At 43.5% G+C, this 17158-nt stretch overlaps 1 protein-coding gene across 9 annotated transcripts in view; it reads right to left on the reverse strand.

Moving 5' to 3' along the window:
• ADAM22 (ADAM metallopeptidase domain 22) overlaps positions 1-17158 on the reverse strand; it is a 170481-nt gene that overhangs the window by 66046 nt on the left and 87277 nt on the right. For all 9 annotated transcript variants that reach the window (XM_063127178.1, XM_063127241.1, XM_063127223.1 and 6 more), the window contains exon 5: positions 7579-7661. In XM_063127178.1, the coding sequence (XP_062983248.1) occupies positions 7579-7661 (83 nt within the window). The remainder of the gene's footprint in view (positions 1-7578; positions 7662-17158) is intronic.

Raw genomic sequence — 17158 nt, forward strand, 5'->3', positions numbered from 1 at the left:
AAATATGAGTAAGGGTGCATTAGAATTCCACATTCAATAATAATAATAATAATAATAATAATAATAATAATAATAACAACAACAACAACAACAACAACGACAATAATAAAACTTTAAAAGCAAATTCCCAGTAAATTCTTAATCACTAAAAACATGGGAATGTTGTATGTTATGTTAAAGTGGAAATTTATTTTTAAAGTTGTTCTAACATAGAAAAGCTCCCTTGAACTTTGTAAAAAGGATGAGGGTGTTGTCTATAAGATACTATTCTTATTTTCAATGAATTTGTTTGATTTATAGTTCCTAAGGAAGGAGACGACTCCGAAACGCGTTAAGCACAATAGACTTCTCTTCTCATTTTTTTGAGCACCGGAGTTTGCCTCCTCTTTTGCAGCCTGATAAGTGAGTCAGTTTCTCTTCTAGGTATGTGAATGTTTGTAAGTAGTTTGCATGTTTGGAGCCTTTCAGCCTTTTATAAATTTGTAATTTTATCATGTTACATTCTAACAAGCAAGTCAATATATCTTTCAGATATGAGAATGTTTGTAAGTAGGCTTGCATGCTTTGAGCCTCTCATTCTTTATGTGTTTGCCTTTTTAAAAACACATGCAACGCTAGGGTGACCATATGGAAAGCAGGACAGGGCTTCAGTATCTTTAACAGTTGTACTGAAAAGGGAATTTCAGCAGGGGCCATTTGTATACACGCAGCACCTGGTGAAATTCTTTTTTCGTCACAACAGTTAAACCTGCAGAAGCTATATTAGAGTGACCAAATACAAGAGAGGGCAGGGCTCCTGCAAATTTAACTGTTGTGGTGAAGAGGGAATTTCACCAGGTGCTGCAGGCATACAAATGACACCTGCTGAAATTCCCTTTTCTATACAACCGTTAAAGATACAGGAGCCCTGTCCTCCTTTCCATATGGTCACCCTATGGAACGCTGCCCACTTGTGTGATTTATGTGATTTACAATGGCAGATATGTGAATCTATAAATATGTATTGGGTTGTGTGTGCGTTGTTGTTTTTTACAATACTTTGAAGGAGGACCTGAGTGTCCGAAACACGTTGGAATCTTATTAAACATCCTTCTTTTCTACCCCTTTGCCGTTGGCTTTTTTGGCAGTTCCTGTGCGCTATTCGCCTTTTTGTTGGTTTTGGAGTCAAAGAAGAAGAAAGTATCTGAGGCAGCAAGCCTATATACACTAGTTGCTGGGGAACACGGGTGGGAGGGTGCTGTTGCACCACGTCCTGCTTCTGGGTCCCTGGTCAACAGCTGGTTGGCCACTGTGTGAACAGGACGCTGGACTAGATGGACCCTTGGTCTGATCCAGCAGGGCTCTTCTTATGTTAATTTAATCCCCCCTATCTTTCTGCATCCCCTATCAAAATCCGGTTGCTGGCTCCTTTCCCCCTGCTGCCACTAACACTTCCCATCCCAACTCCCAAAGCACCCTCCCTAACCTTTGCATTACTTCCCTGCAAGAGTGGAAGATAGCCTCAGCAGACCTGGAAAGCGAGGAGGAGGAAGGAGGGTTTTATCCCTTCTTCTCCTCTCCTCTGCTAAGTGATTCTAAACCACTGGAGAAAGCGTCAGGGCTGAAAGATTGGCAGCCATTTTGACTGGCACTTGCCAAGGGCTACTGATAGCAATGTAAAGGAGGGGAACCCCTTCTTCCACCCAGCTTGCTGTTGCTGCTACCACTGTGGTTTCTATTTCAGGTAACTAAAGGGAAGAGTAAGGAATATTTTTTGGGTGTGGGGAGCCAGTTGGGAGGGGGGCATTCCTATTTTCCCAAGCCTTTTGGATTAGCTCAGGAAACTAACCTATTTGTTTCTGATTTGGAGGATGGAAAGGTATTGGTTCAATTCTCGTTGGTCTGAGGGTAGATGCGGTGGAGTGTCTCCACCTGTATTTGGGAGGAGATGAGCTCCATGTGTTTGCTGGAGCTCCTTAATTTTGAAGTGCATGTTATTCATACAAGAGCTGCTTGAAATGGTGTTCTTTGCCACACAGAAGCTCCCATTAAAATGATTTGCAACCATCCACTTCAGTTTCAGTTTATTACATACAACAGGAGCAATGTCTACTGCTTACCAGCAGTGGGCAGCAAAAATTGTAACTCAGTAAGAATACCTTGCTTGTTCTTTGAACTTTTGTGCTATCGTTTTTACAAGTGTTATAATTTACTATAGCAAAGAAGCCCTTTCTTTTCTGAGCGTCTACAATTTTTCCAGTCTGTGGGAAAATACCTTTTGTGAACTAACAGAATAAGGGATTTTCCTGTGGGACGCGGTATGTCTGCAATAATCAATGGTTCACAAACTGGGCTTTAGCTGTGGCTACAGGTGAAGAAGCCACAAGGTGGTCATATCCCACAAAAGTCAATAGAGTAGATCAATGAAAAGTCCCTAGAGGATGCATTTGAGAAATCCTCTCCTAAATCTTTACATTTTAAAGATATATAGCTAGCACACTGCACCAGATTAAAAACAACAACAGTATTATTATTATTATTATTATTATTATTATTATTATTATTATTATTATTATTATTATGACACAACATGTACAAGATGACATGTTGCAGATGGTTATTCCACATGCAGCTGTATGCGTAGTTTATAGGCTTAAGTTAAAAGATGGTAAAACTTGGCTGAACATTAGGAGAAATGCCTGGATGGAAAGAGCTGGTTGACAATGGAACCAGTTACCTGGGATTAGAGATGTCAGAGAAATCCACAGTGGATTCTGATGAGTTTGGATTTCTATGAATCTAAGGTCCTCCTCCGGATGCCTACTCTGAGGGAAGCTTGGAGGAAGGCAACAAGGGAGAGGGCCTTTTCTGTGTTGTCCCCCAATTATGGAACCATCTCCCTCATGAGGCCCGCCTGGTGCCAACATTGTTATCTTTTCCGCACCAGGTCAAGACTTTTCTCTTCTCCCAGGTATTTAACAACATATGTTGAGTTTTAACTGACTCCAGAACTAGCTTTGGCCTGGCTGAGTGTTTAAAAATTGTTTTAAACGTTAGCTGTTTTTATGGTTTTAAATTTTGTATATTGATTTTTATTGTTCAGTCTTTTAACCTTTGTAAACCGCCCAGAGAGCTTCAGCTATGTAATAAATAAATAATTAACGTGCAGATGCTGCAGCAAGCCAGCCATGTCCAGGCCCAAATGTCTGGCTCTGAGGGGGCGCTTTCCTCAGAGCCAGGAATTGTGGGAGGGCTGTAGATTGCCTGTACCACAGTAGAGGCGATCTCCTGGGATACTCCTCCCACAGTGCCTGTCTGTAGGAAGAAGCCCCCCTCAGAGCCAGCCATTCTATGGCCATTCTACTGAGAGCCCATCTGCCCTCTGGCTCGCTCCGACATTCTCAGAGCAAGCCAGAGGGCAAGTGGCTGCTCCAGACAATGCAGGGAGTGGGGCTCTCCAGGACTGCTGCCCGCCCAGTAAGCACTCATGAAAAGGCAACCTTGTTACAGTCTTCCACTTTGTTATAAGTCATTCTTAAAACTTCAAATGCTGGTGAAAATGCTAGGCCTCCCTCAGTTTTTAAATGTATTATACACACATACGAACATTTTCAGCAGCAGAAAGAAAGAGACAAGAAACGAGGGTTGAACAAATATCCCACAGATTTATGTCTGCTTCACAAGGCACCAAGTCTGAGAAGTTTGAAGAAAGCACTGAAAGTCAAAATTAAAGTTATACACTAACTCGGAAAGTGTCATTGTAAATCACCAGCCAGCAAGCTAAGATCAGCAAAGGACCAGTCCCTATCTTCGTCCAGTTAGCAAACAAGCACCACAAGTAGTGGTCTGAGATCCAATACCTTATTGTTCAAGGAAGCCATGCAGCTAAACTCTGCAGAATGCATTAAAATGATCCTATTTTTAGGCTGGTGCTCTGTTCAGAACCTGAGCTCAGCACGTAACCTGCCACACACTCAAGTCTGGATTATTGCAAAAGAAAAGGGGGGGGGAAAGCCATGCATTTTCGAACACACAGTATGAGAAAGGGCGGGGGAAATCCACAAACTTATATACAGTATATATCCCAGTTTGGCAAAGATATACATAAATAATTTTAAAATGTATTTAGAAAAGTGATACTGAAATTACTAAACCATCAATCAATGCAGATCCCATCAGATAAGTGCAACCCTTTCAGGGAAATTGGATGATGACAAAGAATCTTGAAGTAAGTGCATCTATTTATAGCACCCTCACTTCCTGCTTGACCTTAGAAGCAATGCATTACCAGGGTGAGCCCTCAGCTCTGATGTTCTATCTTACGTATACATAAAATATAAATGAACAGGTAAATAATAATACTTTGCATTTAAAATGTTCAAAATATATTCTCTGTAACCTTTACAACAAACTTGCAAGGTAGGCCAGTATGACTGGCCATAGCTAGACAGGGCTTTATCCCTGGGTGATCCCCGGGATCATCCCTGTGCGTCCACATGACACAAAGGGGATCCTGGGATCAGGGAGGGATGATCCCTCCCTTGCCCTGGGATCTTGCCCTTCCTTTTGGCCCTGGTTTTTCCGTGGTCCCGGGCTGAGCCCGAGACCGTGGAACATGTGGCCGGGTGCCGTGGGTTGACCTGGCTCCGCGCGATTTCTCGCGAGGATCTGAGAGCCGCGCATGGGGCGCAGGACTCCTCAGGAGCGCTGCGCCCATCAGGGGTAGATGGGAGGAACAGGGTAAGTAATTTAAATTTTAAAAATTACTTACCTTTAGCGCACGAGCATTCATGCACTGCTGCTCCTTTAAGTTCAAAAAATGGCGGGCGCGACACCTCTCCTTCTGAGGTTGTCGCGCGTCGCATGCAAACAGAGGAGGGATCTCGCGATAAACACATCACGAGATCTTCCCTCCTCTGTCATGCGCTAACAGATAGGTCTAGCTAAGGCCACTATCTCCATATTATAGAAGGTGGTGAGAGGAAGGACAAGCCTCTGACCTCTGGCTTTCCTGAGCCATTTCATGAGTTCACGATTGAACTGAAATTTGAAGTGAACAAGAAATTTCCAGGTTCGTATAACTGTCTTTCACCACTATGTAGTTCTATAATGGTCCACTTCCATGATCTGCTACACTTTGGTAGTAGCACATTTGATACAGCACAAGGGACCTACCAGTAGAACTGCCATAGCACAAATTACTGCATACATACAACAGGTCAGGTCAGACCATCCTCCTAACTGTGGTTTGGAGAATCGGAAAAGGGAGCTCACCAGTTTCCTCCCCCACTTCTTTGTTTGAGCAAAACCTTAGTTTACACCAGATTTAGAAACCATGATTTAAAATGGGTTGGAGGCAAACAATGTTTTGTGCAAACTGGGAAATGGAAGAAGGGAATCAGAGAAGGTGGGAGAGGAGAATCCATGAGTCTCAGGCTCATTTTCAACCCTTCAAGCCATAGTTTAGACCAGGGTGAGCATGGATCTCACTGTGGTCCCCATCATTTCCTAAAAGTGTAAAAAAATGTTTTGTTAACGAAATGGCACCCAGAGCAACTATTTTGAAGACTTATTTACTCTTTTACTGCCCGTAGCTACTACGGAGCACAAACTGGTGCTCCATCGCAACTCTGGATGACATTTTTGATTAAATTATTATTATCATCGTCATCTCTCTTTTCTCGCTCATAGTGTTTTTTTCTAGAAAGACATGACGGGCTTTGCCAAGCCATGCCATCTTTTACTGATTCAGGAATTACCTGACTATTGAACATGTTTTAAGTATGACTGCTTTCTGGATGTTGGTATGGATGTATTTTACTAAGCCCAGTTTCGGATGGTTTTCTGTATAGTTGTTTGGTATTCGAGCTGTGTGCTTTTATAGTAACAATGCATAGTGTTATGATTCATTTCATCTGACCAAGCTAAGCTTTGCTTTGGGTGTCCCACCTTGGTGGTTGCCTGGGGGAGTTTGGGTGGTTATTCTTCGCTTGTTTGTTTCCATTTTGACCAACTCTTAGGTTCGTGCAGTGTTCTTGGCCTTGATGCTGCCCGTTCGAGGCTTTGCTTCTAGTTCTCGTAACCATTGTTTCACACTAACAGGGTGGTTAGCCCTGACTAGTGGTGGTTGGCTAGGGTCTGCGAGTATGCTGTGCCCGTGTAACTGCATAAACAGTTACCCCTTGCGGGATTATTATTATTAATTACACCATGGGGGTATTTGCCCATCCCTGGTTTAGACTGTATCATCTGAATCAACCCACAGAATTAGGCAACCAGGGAGAGATTCTGCATTCACAATCAATCCTTATATAATGTGACCACTGTCAGAGAAGGAAACTTAAGGGAGCAGCATAAGGGGCATTGGAAGCTCCCTTATACCAAGTCAGCCCACTGATCCATCTAGCCCAAGATTGCTGACAATGACTGGCAGCGCCTCTTCAGCATTTCAGGCCTGATTCTTTTTTAGCTCTACCTGGAAAAGCCGGGGATTGAACCTGAGACCTTCTGCATGCAAAGCAGGTGCTCTACCACTGAGCTATGGCCCCTCCCTTCCCTTCTCATCTCGCTGGAATAATTGGCATATGAACAATCTTTTTTGTTAAAAAAAAGAAAAAAGCTGGCCATGTTGGTTGGGAATGATGAGAGTTGCAGTCCAATACATCTGGAGGACACCAGGTTGGGAAATGTTCCATAGGCCCACCTAGTGAGTCCAGCACCTTGATTCCCAGATGACTCTGGGAAGCCCACAAGAAGGCCATGAAGGCAACATCTTTCTCCCATGATTGGAAGGTATGCAGCTTCTGAATGTGCAAGTTCCATACAGCCATCATAACTGGGAGCCACTGATAGACTTTTCCTCCAAGCGTTTGCGGAATCCCCTTTTAACTACCCACTTTGCTGTAGGGATCTATACAACACCCAGGGGTAGCCCACAAGTGGTGGTGGTTGCTGTTTTGCTGTTCTTCCTATCACTAAGAGAAGAGGGTATTTAAAGGCAATTAACCTTTAAACAGCCCGCAAAGAATTGAGGTGTGTTTTGTACGCACTGAGAGCTGTTGCATCAAACTGAGCTATGAATCTTGCAAACTGTTGCATAGAGCTGAAGTGTGAATGCGCATTTTCCAGGAATGAGATCTGTTGCATAGAACCGAGGATGCATTTTGAAGGCATGGGAGCTGTTGCATTGGGGCTTATTCCTGAGTAGTCTTTCCTGGACTGAGCTGTGTTTTGTACGACTGGTGGGGAAAATAATCCAAACTCATCAGAATTACATTTGGCCCTGGCCACTTGGCCCTTAGTCCCTTTCTCCTGGGCCAAAAAGGGCCCAATAACCCTGATTTAACGTTAACTAGTTAATTTGCTAACATATATAATGCACAACATACTGAGCACACAACTGCTCTTTCAGCTATCAAGCTAATTTGTGAGCCACCCTTAAAAATACAAGTATTTTCCATTTGGCCAAACCTCCTAGTCAAAAACAGTGGTCTGGATAAAAGCAATGACATTTTAAAAGAAAGCTAATTTTAAAGATCACCATTTTTCATTGTAGAAATTGGTGTCCATCTGTATATACAACGTCTTAATGAAACTTACTGAAGTCCATGGCATGTTGACAGAGCAACGAAAGAGTCTATATTCCCTCGGATGTGACCTTGGTAATAACAATGTTCTCCTCCCTGCAATTAGAAACAGAGACTGTGAGTTCATGTCACATACATGGTTTTGCAAACAAACCAGGGATTAGATTACCAAATCAGCTGGCTGAAGTAAATGGCTGAACAATGTATCCATACCCAGATAGGCTTTACTACATTTGCTGATGCAAGAGGTGAACTGAGTTTCATTACATCTGCTGATGCTGCAGGTGAGCCCAAGTTAAGTACCCTGAGAGCCTTGAGCACAATCATTCTCTTGCCATTTACGCCAACCTTATATATCTATATAGATATAAATATATAGAAATAAAAGTGTGAATGTCCAAAATTTGGTGAACTTGAGATTGTCAAAATTCACATGCAAACATCTATGTTCACCCAATTATGGACAACCATGTTACTATAAGTAGAATGCTAGCAATTGAACTGGTGATTGTTTGAAGGTATACATGATCAAGTAGTATAGTGTTATCAGCAATAAATATAACTAATCTGAAAGAGTAATAGCAGCTAGTGTTAAGAGAATACCATGGAATAGTACATATTACTATCTGTATTAGTACCATAACATCACCACAAGTCCTTACAACAAGGTCTAGTACACAGGGCCGGTGCCAGACTATTTTGTGCCCTAGGCAAGGCAAGCTACTTGCACCCACCCACCCAAAAAAATTGCCAACTTCAATTTTTAAAAACAGATGTTTTGTAGAAAAAATAAAAAGCACAAAACTTGAACTTAAGTTTTTTTCTTAAAACAGCTAATTTGTATAAAACTGTGACCCTTAAAGGTCAGGACTGTGCCCCTCTGAGGTCTGCGCCCGAGGCGGCTGCCTGGTTGGCCTAATGGTAGCACTGGCCCTGCTACTACAGTGTATTACATGGAATAGCAAATCCCTTAATTACTTCTCTGATATGCAATCCAAAGGGATTATTATCATCATCATCATCATCATCATCATCAACATCATCATCATCATCATCATCATCATGCCTTTTTTCCTCTTGCAAGGAGCTCAAAGTGGGTTGCATGGTCTTCCTCCTCTACATTTTATCCTCACAACAACCCTGTGAGGTAGGGTAGGCTGAGTCAGTGCCTTCCCAAGTGAGATCCATGAGCGAGTGGAGACAATAAACTGGATCTTCTGAGTCCCAGTCCAACACTCTAAGCACTACACCACACTGCCTATCACTGAGTTGCATTACTCACTTACCCAACTTTCTATTAAATTTATGTAAGATAAAGCAGCACTTATCTGGAGATCCAGGTACAGTGATCTTCAAGTGGTGGGTCATGACTCAAAACTGGGTCGCGAGATTAGTCCAGATGGATCACGGCAAAGCTGTTGCCTCATTTTGGGCATGGAAAAAATGGTAATATTGCGTCCCATGTTGCAGCTTGGGAGTCTAACGTAGGTCTCAGGTCTGGACCGGTTGAAGACCACTGGTATAGTAGATAGAGTGTAGGCCTTTGGCCAGGAAGATGTCATAAGAAGACAACCACATAAGAACTTAAGAAGAGTCTTGCTGGATCAGACTAAGGGTCCATCTAATCCAGCAGTCTGTTCACATAGTGGGCAACCAGCTGTCAACCAGGGACTGTCAAGCAGGACATGGTGCATCACCCTGAGCTCATGGGAGGGAGGACAGGATTAAAAAACTAATAAATAATAATAAAAAAAAATCTGATCTTTTGGTTCCATCACACTGGCCACCTTCACGTCAAACAGGAAACAGGACTGATCAAACAGTTACGATGACAACAGCCAACACTCTCCAGGCAGTACAGCTACTACTATGGTTGTGGCTGAGCTGCATGGCTGTGCTACATGGCTGTGCTCTGGGCCCAAAGATGTTGAATGCCCAAGCTGGTCAGAGGATCACAGCAGTGAGCCAGCAATACAGGAGATCGAGGGGCCAAAGATCAGAGGTTTCTTGCACTCAAGATCTGCAGCAGTGTACTGGTAAGTTCAGGTGCTCATCATGACAGTGCCCACAGTGGCCCCCCAATGAGAGTCCCCTAATACAGACAGCTCTGTTGATATATGTCCACAAACCAGTTCTACCAATTTTTACCTCCACCAGAAGCAGGTTTTTTGTAAACCTGATGGATCACAATTGCATATTCAAGACCAAGACGCCCCCCAAAATACTTTGCATTATGAAAGGGAACATGTAATAAATAAAAATGTAATAAATAAAATAAATAAATAAAGGGAACAATAATTTTGGTTGGGAAAATCCCCCCACCCCCACCCAGCTACTGTGAGCATTGCAGCTAAGCTAAGAGAGAACAGGGGATTCCATGATGTCAGTGTCCCTCCGCCCCTGTGAGCCGCGGCTGCGTTATGCCACTGAAGATCTGGAAGCCACCTTTCGATAAAGCCAGAGCTCCTGTTCACTGAGTGCATGCAGCCAGGGTGCGTGCACCCTGGAAGTTGCCCACCCCAGATGCAGATCAACATATGGGCAAAATCAAGCTCACTGAGACATTCCCCTAGACAAGTTTTCTTGCCCTCTTTGCCTGCTACTAAGAAGTGGCATAAGGCTGCACATACATGGGAGAGAATACCTTGATGGGCCAGATATGACCCACAGATTTTACAACTCCTCTCTTTATTCAAGATCAGAGCTACTCTGCATGTTCTGACACTCACCAACGCAGACTAAAATCACCCCATACTGCTTAAGCACTCCTTGGGTGTGCACAAATGATGGCTTTTTAATGACATTGTTCAGATGACACACTAAGCCACGGTGGTTAAGCATTTTGAGCTAAACGTTACGGCTTGGCATATTGTGTGAACCATGACTTAGTGTGTTGTGTGAACCATTCCTAACCATGGTGGCTGCATCACCATGGTTTAAACATGCTCACTAACCATTTGCTGCTGGGCCTAACCATGGCTTAGCATGTTGTCTGAACAGACCCAGTAACTTCAGGCCATCTTATAAAGCCATCATTGCTTGCAGTTCAAATGTTCAGCCATCCCCCTGTAACAGTCCATGGTCATGCCGGTTTTCTAGGGGTTCTGTAGCCTTTCAAGCTCTATTCTGGGACAATTAAAACTAGCTTACCAGAAGCGTGCCAAGCATTACTGTAATAGAAACAATTCTGGTTTGGTGCGATTGTCCCTGCCAGTTAAGGAGAAACTCACTCCACCTACGACAATCATTGGGAAAGATGACCAAGCCGTTGTTCACTAAATGTACCGTCAGCAAAAGAGTACTGCAAAAATTAACAAAATGGATTTTATACTGTGTATGAAATGAACTTCTATCTTTTCAGCGTGTCTTAAATTTCCAATAAATAAGCAACACGGAAAAGCTTGCTCGGCAGTTTGGGCCTTCCAGCCATTGAACTAAAAACAGCACTTCCAGGTAGCAATAAAATGCCACCCTTCTCGGTCCCCATCTATACGTCCTTCAGCTCCTCGCCTGCCCAAGGGAAGATGAGAGAATCAGTGACATTATTTGCTAGCCACAGTGTTGCCCTTACTTGGTCAGGCTAATGCATTTTATGTTATTTGTGAAATGCCAACCGATGATTAAGCTTCTTTTTTTTTTTCCTTTTCCAGCAGGCAGCCATTGCAAGGTCACTCGGTTGAGAAATCACTATTCTCAGCATATCACTAAACCTAATTACCAATTACCAAAGCATACTCAACTTTAAGTCAGCAGCAAGATAATGCACTGTTTCCAAGTTTTATTTATATATATATATATATATATATATATATATATATATATATATACACAGACACATACATACACACACACACACACACACACACACACACTCACCTTGCAGAGATAATGGGTGTTGGTGGGGAGGGAGGGTGAAGAGAGAGGGGGGAAACAAATACAAAAAAAGGTGTTTGGCCACAAATACTTCTGCGGCACTTTATGGGGAAAGTAGTTTAGGGCACAACCCTAAGCGTGATTCAACAGGAAAAAATGTCCTACAACTTCCAGCATTCTCCAGCCAGAGAATGGTGGGAGGTGCAGAACTTTTTTTTCTGTCTGCACATGCATGGGATTGCACCTTTGGTGTCGCATGAGAACTCAAATCACCAGGAAAACTTTGCTCAGTTAAAAACACAATCTTCAGAACTGAGATATAGAATCACAGAATAGTAGAGTTGGAAGGGGCCTATAAGGCCATTAAGTCCAATCCCCTCTTCATTAAAGCATGCCTGACAGATGGCTTCTTGGATGCCTCTAGTGTGAGAGAGCCCACTACCTCCCTAGATAATATGATGGCCAGCCTTCCCCAACCTGATAACCTCCAGACGTGTAGAACTACTTTTCCCAAATTCCCTGACCAGTGCCATGCTGGCTGGGGCATCCTGGGAGTTGTAGTCCAACACATCTTGAGGGTACCAATTTAGGGAGGGCTATGTTAGGCTGAGCAGCACCTGAAGAAGTGGCTTACACTAGGAGGGATCATCCTGAGAAAAGCCCTGGAGATTTAGTGCTGCTTTTGGATAACAAAGGATGTCTATTGCTTGGACATTTGAATGAAGGGCTAGGAAAACATTTGGTTGGACCTGGACTTAATACACCCAATGAAATTAGTGGGACTTTAGTTATGATCTTGGCCCTATGGTTTGGATCCAGGATCTGCCTTCCATGGACAAGAGGAGCCTGCACAGATTGGGTGCCTCTCCCAGATTTGGGGGGTGCCCCTCCCCCTGCAACACAACTCACCCCAGTCATCAGAGTCCCCCAAGCCTCTATGCAGCATTTTCAGCTAGCTGGAGCAGGTGCCACCAATCCAGTTAGTGGCACATGCCTAAATCTGGATTCTACCCCTGATATTTGTGCAGCAGTTAGTGCTCACTGCAAACTTTTAGTAAAAATAATAATATCCCATTCAGTTATTACATCAAGGGCATGTTAGTCCTTTTAGATTTCTGTATAACTATGTACACTGTGTGTAATTATTGTAATCACTGTACATTTTATATCCACTGGTTTATGATCGTAATAAATTTATCTATCTATCCCATCTTTTTCTTCCTCCCTCCCTCTGTCTCTTTCTCTCCCTCACTCTTCTCTTGATTGTTGGGATAAATTCGAGGATAAGGTTAGATAAGTGGAGATTATGCTATCCCAAAAAAAGAAATACAACTACAGTTGTCCTTATTGTCCTGATAATATTTTGGAAGAAAAATGGGTGGTGAATAGGTAAGGGAAGTGTGTAGATGTTTGTATTTGTTTTTATTAAAGGGTCATAAAGTCTTCGCTAAAGAGTTAACAAACCAAATATTCATTTTAAGACCTCTGTTCGAAACATTTAAAACCATCCTTACAGACAGCAGGTATAGCTCAGAAGCACCGCACAACACTCACATCAATGACTTGGCCCAGGAAGAGAGGCGGCTTCCTGCTTACAGCTGCAGGGCATGGAAAGATGGCTCACTCACTTTGCTACTCACTGACATCTGGTAATGGAGCTGTGATAGCATCTGCTCTGAAAGCAAATTCTTGACTGCTTTCCTTGAAAGGCAAAGGAACGGTTTTGAATAGCACCTGCTGGCTGGGAATGATGGGAGTAGCAGTCCCAACACATCTGGAGGGCACCGGGTTGGGGAAGGCTGGCCCAAGGGGCACTGAAAAGGCAAGGGTGCCATGAAACATCCCCCCTCCCCTGTTTCTTCTAGATGAATTCTAACCATTAGGAATACGTAACCCCAGAATCTAAGGCACAGTTCTTATTTATTTATTTATTTACTAATTTATTACATTTATATCCTGCCTTTTTTCCTCCAAGGAACCCAAGGCGGCATACATAACCCTCCTCCTCTCCATGTTAACTTTACAACAACAACCCTGTGAGGTAGGTTGGGCCAAGAGTATGTGACTGGCCCAAAGTCACTCATTGGGTTTCCATGGCCAAGTGGGGACTAGAACCCAGATCTCATGACTTCCAGTCCAACACCTTAGCCACTACACCACAAGTTTACTCTCCCTCGCTCCCTCTCTCTTTCCCTCTCCCACAGTGGCATAACCCACGCTTGCGTAGGAGGTGGTCCAGGTAAGTGAAGGGCAAAGTCTTACGTGCAAAACCCAGAGAGCTTCTTCTGTCTAAAGAAAACAGCCTTGGAACAAAAAGAGGAGGAGAGGTGCGTAATCCCTCCCCCGAGCTGCTTCTATCCTCCTACTCCTCTGTGGAGCTCCACTGCTTTTTACAAGAAGAAGTTGTAGGGTGAAGAGCATGCACACTGATGCTTCTCCAGTCCAAATCACTCCCTCCCAAAGCTGCTGCTCCGTAGAACAGGTGTGGGCACCTTCTACAGGTCCAGTGGCCAATCCCCGCCCCTGGAAACAACTGGGACTGCATGAGGCTTCCAGGAGTGCAATTCGACTTCCCAACAAGGTGTGCTCTCCCTGCACACCCTGTTTTAAAGGAAAACCACAGCTTTTTTCCCCCCGCTGCTGCTACAGTGCCCCACCCACCCACCACAAAAATGGCTCACGGGGCAGGGGTTGCCCACTCCTCCCCAGAAGGAGCGGCCAACCTGTTTGCACACACCCACGTGAAATGTGCAGCTCACCATAGATGATTACAAGGGACAATTATTTTGCCAGGAGAAATTCTGCAGACACTTTATTCAAAGGAAGGCCTTTGAATAAAGCACAGGCTGAAACATGTCGGGCTTCGTGAAAATAAACATTTAGAAACCCTGAGAACTCGTTTCTCCTTTTTCTGACTGGTGTTGGATGCTCTCCTTCTTTTGTTCAAGGATTTGTACCGCCAGCAGACCTGCAGCAGGCCTTCTGATATTTTGCAGCTGGTTTTTTCTACCACGTCAACAACTGCAATTCAGAGGGCATCTCTCTATATCGCCCCTCCCACACAGGTGCTCATGAATGTGTCCTCTTTGCTTGACTCCGCCTATTTGAGGACCTAGCTTGAGGCCTATGCCTGCTAACCCAAATCTGCAACCGAGGCCAGAAAATCATCTGCAGTTCTGGGCTGTCAAGAACGCCTACCAATAACAAAAGCAACATATTCTAAATGGAAAGAGGGAGGGAAAATCAGTAGCTTGGAGCAGCAAGGCATTCCTTTTATTATTGTTATTATGATATGAACTCTCTTAAAATGGGTTTTTCAGTTGGCACACAGAAACATTTAAGTCACTGAATTACAAACTGGGTCAGTGGTTCTAGAAAATAGGTGAGTAAGACAAGCTATTTTAAGTTATATTTGTAGACCACAGAGATTGTCCTCTATGAGTGGTATTATTCATTGGATGGCCTTGGAACAGCACAAATTGTTTATAGACTAGGGTGACCATATGAAAAGGAGGACAGGGCTCCTGTATCTTTAACAGTTGTATATAAAAGGGAATTTCTGCAGGTGTCATTTGTATGCATGGTCTCACCTGGTGAAATTCCCTCTTCATCACAACAATTAAAGCTGCAGGAGCTATACTAGAGTGACCAGATTTAAAAGAGGGCAGGATACCTGCAGCTTTAACTGGCGTGATGAAGAGGAAATTTCACCGGGTTCCCAATATATACAAATGACACCTGCTGAAATTTCCTTTTGAATACAACCGTTAAAGATACAGGAGCCCTGTCCTCCTTTTCAGATGGTCACCCTATTATAGACCCCCACCCTTACCCAACATCATCCTTTTTATGCTGTCTTTACACACTCAAATACAGAAACCCATAATTAACGTAACACTGGGGAAAACCCAAAATCACTATAAACCATGGGCAGAACACATGCTTTGCATGCAATCCCCAGTATGTTCAAGCTAGGAAAAAATCCTGCCTGAAAAACCTGGAAAGCAACTGCCAGTCAGTGTTGCCAGTACTGTTCTGACTCAGTATAAGGCAGCTTCCTAGGTTTCTACTCTTGAGCAGTTTTCAGCTGATAAAAAGGGGGTCCTTAGCTAATGAGTAGGGATAGCTGGTGGTCTTGGAGCTAGAGCATAGTAACTTCAAAGATGCAGGATGCTGAAAGTTTGTACAGGGTGAGGGATTGGGTTGGGTCCAGATTTAGATGGGTGCAACCAGGCAGATGAAAACAGAATTCTCCACGTCTCCTCGCCATAGCAGGACCTCCAGCCCCCTGAAAATGCTACACAGAGGTTCAGGGGAACCTCTGGATGTGGTAAACTGTGATGCAGGGGAGGCGGATCCCCCCACCCCAAATTGGGCAGGATACCTTCCATGACCAGAGCCTACAGAAGGCAGTTCCTGAATTCAATCCACTATATTTATTATCAGGGTTAGTCCCACCTTTCCACACAAGGGAAAGTATCCAATGCTGCCACTGCGCTAGCGCTAATAGAAACCAATGCTAGCGCATCATTAATGCTTGCTAGGCAAAGGGGAAAAACAGTGATTTGTGGGTGAAATTAAGTGGCAAGCTGCACCACCAAGATCCAGTGGTATATCAATGTTGTCTAGCAAGTGCTAATGATGGCTTAATCTACACCAAGCAGGATATTCCACTATGAAAGTGGTATAAAAGTGCTATATAAAAGGCAGGAGCCACACTACTGCTTTATAGCAGTATTGAAGTGCACTGACAACTGTTGCGGCCCATTGACGCATACCATATACCACTTTCATACCATTTTCATAGCGCTACATCCTGCTTGGTGTATTACACCTTTTGATTACAATTTGTATGTCTGGATATACATAAGTTTTTAAAAGTTTTTTTAAGGTACATAAACTTGTAAAACGCCTCTAATTGTAAATATTATGATTCAAAGGACTTTTTTATTTACTTATTTTTTAGATAACAGCCCTGAGAAAGAGCGCAGTTTGCGTTCGAAACGCGTAGGCGGCACCTTGGCACAGTAAATAAACTTTTGTAAATATTCTGTTTTGAAGATTGCCTGGTTCTACCTTTGCCTTTGGCTTCTTTTTACTCCCCCACGGGGTTTTCCTTGCTTTTGCACTTGGTGTAGAATAGTCCAGTGTTGCATGGTGCTGGTTTATGCTAGCTCATGCTGTGACAGCACTGGCAGGGCCAGCCCAAGGCATTGGCCCTGTTCAGAAGACACCTTAAACCATGGCTTTAACCACGGTGAATAAGGCTTTTTGCCTTATTCACTGTGGTTAAAGCCGTGGTTTAAGGTGTCTTGTGAACAGGAATAATTTGTTGCCTGAGGTGAAGGACAAGATGGCGCCCCCCACCCCCGGTCCATGTACAAAAGCCAACTGATTTGGCACATGGATCTATAATGATGGGGTAACATTCTCCACTGAACTTGAAGGCAGCAGGCTAACTAAGGGGGTACAGAGAAGGATGCAAGGTAGACAGTTCTCTCTTTGAATGTCCTACCACCGCTTCCCAGCATCTGTTACCTAAGGCAACTGCCTCACCTTGCCTATTGGTGGCACCGACCCTGACTCCTGGATACAGCTCCAGGTGTCTGACAAGAGTCTTAAATCAATGCCGTGTAAAAACAATGATAAAATAAAATAATAAATAACATATAACAATAAATAAAAGCAGAGCAGGATACAAGCAGCCAACAATAAAAAAA

This window comes from Elgaria multicarinata, chromosome 1 (assembly GCF_023053635.1).
Source record: "Elgaria multicarinata webbii isolate HBS135686 ecotype San Diego chromosome 1, rElgMul1.1.pri, whole genome shotgun sequence".
Taxonomy (NCBI): Eukaryota; Metazoa; Chordata; class Lepidosauria; order Squamata; family Anguidae; genus Elgaria; species Elgaria multicarinata.